Genomic DNA, 5,917 nt, shown 5'->3' on the forward strand with positions numbered 1-5,917 from the left:
ACTTCGCCCTAACCAAATCTGCCACCTGTGTTTGTCGCCAAGAAGCGAAAGGAATGTTCGATGCATTCATTCGACTAGGTATGTCAGTTCACTTAACTAATGCGAACCTTCATAAAATTTCCTCAGACCATCGAATAAAATCGTCTGAAACAAGCGAACCGAAAATTTCTTCCGTTCTGCATTCGAATACTGAGCACTTCCTTCTGTACTTGCACTGGGTAGGTGGCAAGTGGACTTCTCAAATCGCATATATTGTCATCATTGAGCATCACTTTCCACCCTTCAGCGTCTACTTGTCCACTGCACTTCACAAGGGACAAATTCATTTCATGGTTACGACCCTCAGGACTTCAGTTTAATGGTAACATAGAGAGTTTGCGCTGAGCCTTCGGACTGGCTGGAAAGCGATCCGTGTTTATGAGTAAATTTCGTTGCGACTCATCTGGCGTGAGCATCATGTAATGTCCGGACGATAACAAGAATGGGAATACTGTAGTCCAGTGACTCAAGCGCACAAAATTTGTGCTCCCATCAGGAGCAATGCTCATCAATGATTAATAATCATGAATCTCACACACTGCGCACGCTGAGTACAGTTCAAATGCAGTTATTGATTGGATCAATCAAACGGTTCAGTGGGCGTTGCGCAGTTCCCAGTATGTTTGNGTTCCAGTACCTCTCCCTGGATTGTAAGTGGCATGTCCAATTAATTCATGTCCAGCAGCGTGACCTTACACCTTGCGGGTGAAAAGTGTCAGTTTTATGGAACGTGTTGGCTTGAAATCGACGAACCGAGAATTTCATGACCTACTGTGTTTGCCAACCTACCGGCTCCGTTACTATTTACTGATAAACGTTTGTCCATGGTTAGTGACGCTTTCGAGGAATGCTCTTTCAAGAAACGAGGTCAGCCGTTGTTCGCTTCCATGATCCTCCACCTGCCCTGCCCTTGCTGTCGGCCACATTGAGGGGTTTTATTGTGGCACATGGCTTTGGGGGGTTATTGAGGATGCTCGATGTACCAATTTAGACAGAATGTCAAACCGCTAGTGGGGTGTTTTCCATAGCATTACTTTTCTGGCTTCCTGGGAGCTCTCATTCAACGAGAACACAGTTAATGAGAAAGAAACGAGTTATTTGGGGCTATCTCAGATGATTCGGAATCATGATCGCTATCAAACCTGAATGGAACAATAGTGTAATCAAGGTGGTTACTATGAACACCGCTCTGTTGCTGAGATGAACGGTGGTTCTTGTCAACCTTTTCTGGTTGCTTTTCGATGGTTCCAGCTGAATCGCTCGGTGGGTAGGAAATGCTGTGACCACCATTTGTTTCAGTCAAGGGAGATCAACATTAGATCCCACCAATGCTGGTTAACTTTGCTTGGCTCAGCTGACTCCACTCTTTCGATTATCGACCCAATGGATCATGTGATCTGACGTGGGTTAGTTTACATATGTGGTATACGTGTAGTGTTTCTTCGCGTGAGGCTGGACTTACTAAATGTGGAAAAGACTCCGTCCTGCGTGGACTGTCTTACCAAGGAGCCTTACTACATATTCTGTTACTATGAATGGGTTACTAAGCAAAAAACGGGATATTGGTTTCAAAAACGTTTGTAAATTAATCGCTGAGTCTCTATCGACGGGCAACATTTTGCTTTAGACGAATGCTTGTCTATTTGGAGTGAGTGGGTCGCATGACTTATCAACTAAGAAGAAACGTACAAAAATTTAGATAGGTTTTGTGGTCCGCTTCACAGGTTCTATAGAAGTTCTCCAGATTGGGTTGGTACACAGATAAGGTTCAACTAACTTCTGGTGATGTCTAACTACCTCATGCCATTACCTGAAAACTCTTCAGTCCATCGACCGCCCTCCATACATTTGGGGGCAGTGTGCCATTTATTGTACTCACACTAGGAGTCCCGACGATTTCCATCGTCTTAGCTATCAGTTACTATTGTATGAATCATAGTCACCGTCTTGAAAATTCCACATTTTCCAAATATTTTCTACTCCCAGTTTTCAGCGCACGTCCCTCACCGTCTGATATTACTCCGTCTTTCTTGCTATTTGTTCTCTTGTGCTCACCAATCTCGATGTTTAACTCTCAATCTATCATATTTTAATGCATTTATTACATTCAATATTTAGCCCTTTAAATAGGGTGAAGGTCGTTCAACTGGCGTTGTCCTAGGTGCTGGGGTTTTTATCTCTTGGAGATGATTCTAAATTCAACTGCACTTATTGCTCTGTGAATAACTTCACCTGAGCCTTTTTTGTTTGGCTCGTAAGTACTTAACCCAAGCGCGTTTACATGACAATACAATAAAGCATGTTGCAACTGGTAACGCCTTGCTGATAAGGCTAGAAATTTGTTTTGTCTTATACAATCACAAAGCAAATGGATCGATTTTCGAAACGTATCTGCATCCACCTGCTGGCACATCTGCGTAAGCAGGACCAGACTTGCGGGTCAACAGTATCCTCACATCAGTCGTATCAGTCGCGATTCCTCTACGGGGTAGTTGAGATAAACGTAAAAAAAATTTGTAACATCCAAACTAGGGTAGCTCTCGGGATGCACAACTTTGCTAGTTTGACCACCAGCGTTATTCCATCGAGATTTCATCGAGATCAAAAGCTCACAGACAGTACCAAATCCTACTTCGCCCTAACCAAATCTGCCACCTGTGTTTGTCGCCAAGAAGCGAAAGGAATGTTCGATGCATTCATTCGACTAGGTATGTCAGTTCACTTAACTAATGCGAACCTTCATAAAATTTCCTCAGACCATCGAATAAAATCGTCTGAAACAAGCGAACCGAAAATTTCTTCCGTTCTGCATTCGAATACTGAGCACTTCCTTCTGTACTTGCACTGGGTAGGTGGCAAGTGGACTTCTCAAATCGCATATATTGTCATCATTGAGCATCACTTTCCACCCTTCAGCGTCTACTTGTCCACTGCACTTCACAAGGGACAAATTCATTTCATGGTTACGACCCTCAGGACTTCAGTTTAATGGTAACATAGAGAGTTTGCGCTGAGCCTTCGGACTGGCTGGAAAGCGATTCGTGTTTATGAGTAAATTTCGTTGCGACGCATCTGGTGTGAGCATCATGTAATGTCCGGACGATAACAAGAATGGGAATACTGTAGTCCAGTGACTCAAGCGCACAAAATTTGTGCTCCCATCAGGAGCAATGCTCATCAATGATTAATAATCATGAATCTCACTGACTGCGCACGCTGAGTACAGTTCAAATGCAGTTATTGATTGGATCAATCAAACGGTTCAGTGGGCGTTGCGCAGTTCCCAGTATGTTTGTGTGGGCAGACAAGGCTTCGGCGAGTGATGTTTTGGAAACTTGGATGCCGAAATAAATGCTCAACCAAACAACTCTGTCATGTGCTTCCCAAGGCCTCAGCATTGCACTAAAAGTCCAGAAAAGTGCTCGTTTGTCACGGACCGCATCTCACCAGTAGTTGTTCTGAACCATGCGCACTCTCGTTACTATTGGAGCCGCACTAACTACGAACGCTCTACCGGACACAATCACTTCCTTTCCTTGATTGTTGAGTACCAGTACTACCTCATTTTGGTGTGCCGTAACAGGGACAAGAATTTCTTCCACTTTTAGCGTCGTCTGAGATGTGAGCTGCGGCTATCACCGCAAACATACGCAGACGAATCGACCGTTTCGCCCCCGTTTGGTCATCCTTCTAAGGAGCATAGTGATCGAGTGCTCTCCAGATCCGTAGTTTCCATTCTATCCAGAACACAGACGCTGTCGCTCAGGCGAGTTTCAGAAGCCCTCGCTACCGTGTGTTTTTTTGAAGTACACTCATCTCTTTTTTGGACTCGTTAGAATGTGCGCACAAAACCGCATTTCAGTGCAAGCAGCAATGGGTTTTATCGTCCGCTCATCGTTTGATTTTCGGACTATTCAGAGGGGCACACGCCACGTCTGGTTTAAGCACACCCGCGATTTTTCTCATGAAAAAGAGGGAGATATTCGGGAATGGTGGTAAATAATTGGTGGCAACTCGATCGTGGAAAGACATCTGACGAGAAATCTGGTTGCACATGCATAACCTGTTTTTCACAGACACAAGAACGCACTGCGAACTATATTTTTGAGGAAGAATATGCGATCAGAATTTACAGTGAATTCATTGTTTGCTTTGGTAAAGTTGACTTCTCATCTAGTACGATGTGGGCTGGAACGAATTGACAGCTTTATGTCCTTACGCCACTAAACGCGCACAGCCTGGCACCACTTTCCGTTCAGTCAGACCAGTTTTCTGGTTCCGATTCAAACTGTACAATCTTCACTCTTCATGGGTCTTCTGACGGCCTGAAATGTCCTCACACCTAATTGGGATTTCTGATAGGCAGAGCAGCACCCAAGGACGCTCCAGAAGTACAAGCCACCCTAAAAGTGTACCATTGGGAATGACGGCAGCATACCGATAGGATATTTACTCACTTCGTTCGGCCCATGTTCTGGGACTACCCAAGGCTTCCTCCCAGCCGGTTATAAGAACACCAAAATTTTAGCATCGATGAATTCCCGTCGGTCTCCAAAGTTCTCGATTGAAAGGTCTGGGAATTCTCTATCCAACGACAAAGCATAAACGTTTCAAAATGAGAAATCACTGAGTTCTTCAAAAGTATCAGCACTGAATAGAAGCTTGGGGTCCAAGATTAATGTGAGATAGGTCGGAATGACAAATCTCGTTTTTCTGTGGTTGTTGACAGTCCGCCATTTGGTTTCCTCGCATCATGACATGTTGGGTAAATCATTTCATGGGGGTGTGTGGTTGTATGATGCGGACAAGTGGGGTGACCATATATCACATAAGCGTCTTGTAATGTCGCACGAAACTTTGATGGGAAGGAAACTTTGTTTCGACGCGCGTACAACCTCAAAAGACCCACCTCTAAGGCAGTTCCGTACCAGTTGGAGGCTTATCTGTGGCAGAGTACAACAGAGGAGTGAGTCATAAACAGACTTTTTTCAAAATGTACGTTAATGGAGAAACCAGCCGAAAATACCTGTTTAAGTCCTTTGTAAGCCTTCCAAGTAAAAATGTATAGAACAAAAGGGTTAATGAAATGAATGCGCAATCGTGAATAAACGGAGGGAGAAAAGTCCCATGCTTTGAAAGAGGTCAGTGTAAGATGGAGGGCGCGCACACACATAGATACGTAGATATGTATGAGTACTATTCAAGAGTGTTCGCTCAGCGGGTAAACAGAGTGCTCTGGAAGGATTTCAGGGGCTTAAAAATACCCATAAAGTGTTTTGAAGGAAGCTTTTGAAGACATTATTGTCACTCCGCATCCGTTTTTATAACTTTGGGTCATTTTCATTTAAGCACAGTCTAAAATAAAACGAAGTCGCTCTAAGAATGCATGAAATGCCACCAGTTTCATGGAACTTTCTTTGTTACAGGTACCTTTCCGCAAAAGTGTCGGTTAGGGGTGGAAAATGGAGCGCGACATTGAGGAATACGCACCAGGATTATGCCCGGACATTCCAAGATGGGCTGATAGAACAGAAGCTAAATTTACCCTAGGGAAACTGGGAACAAGTTCACTCACAAAGTGATTTAATTTGAGTGACTGATGTTTGAAAGTAGCAAGGACAAACTTGTGGAGGATGTTGAATATCGCTCGTGTCAGAGATGATCCCAAGCTATGGGTTTCCGTGCGTAATAGTCCTGGTCGAATGTTGGATGTGGCGCTTGGTGTGAGGACTCATAGGAACACTTGAGTGCCAACCACAGTTCCATCGCCGCGTAAGCAGTTGGCTCAACCTGCGGTATGAATTTGTTTGCGAAAAACGCTGGACTCTGGAACAGATAGGGCAGGTCGAGAGTGCCCAACATACAAATATGCCGAACA

The 5,917-nt window shown here is 44.3% G+C and overlaps 1 protein-coding gene across 1 annotated transcript in view; it reads right to left on the reverse strand.

The window, feature by feature from the left end:
• Positions 1-5,691: 5,691 nt before the first annotated feature.
• Positions 5,692-5,917, reverse strand: part of T265_10155 (hypothetical protein) — a gene marked incomplete at both ends in the record, with an annotated part of 4,197 nt that continues 3,971 nt past the window's right edge. The window contains one exon of the mRNA XM_009176443.1: positions 5,692-5,865. Coding sequence (XP_009174707.1) covers positions 5,692-5,865 — 174 coding nt within the window. The remainder of the gene's footprint in view (positions 5,866-5,917) is intronic.

Source organism: Opisthorchis viverrini (assembly GCF_000715545.1).
Source record: "Opisthorchis viverrini unplaced genomic scaffold opera_v5_347, whole genome shotgun sequence".
NCBI classification, from domain to species: domain Eukaryota; kingdom Metazoa; phylum Platyhelminthes; class Trematoda; order Opisthorchiida; family Opisthorchiidae; genus Opisthorchis; species Opisthorchis viverrini.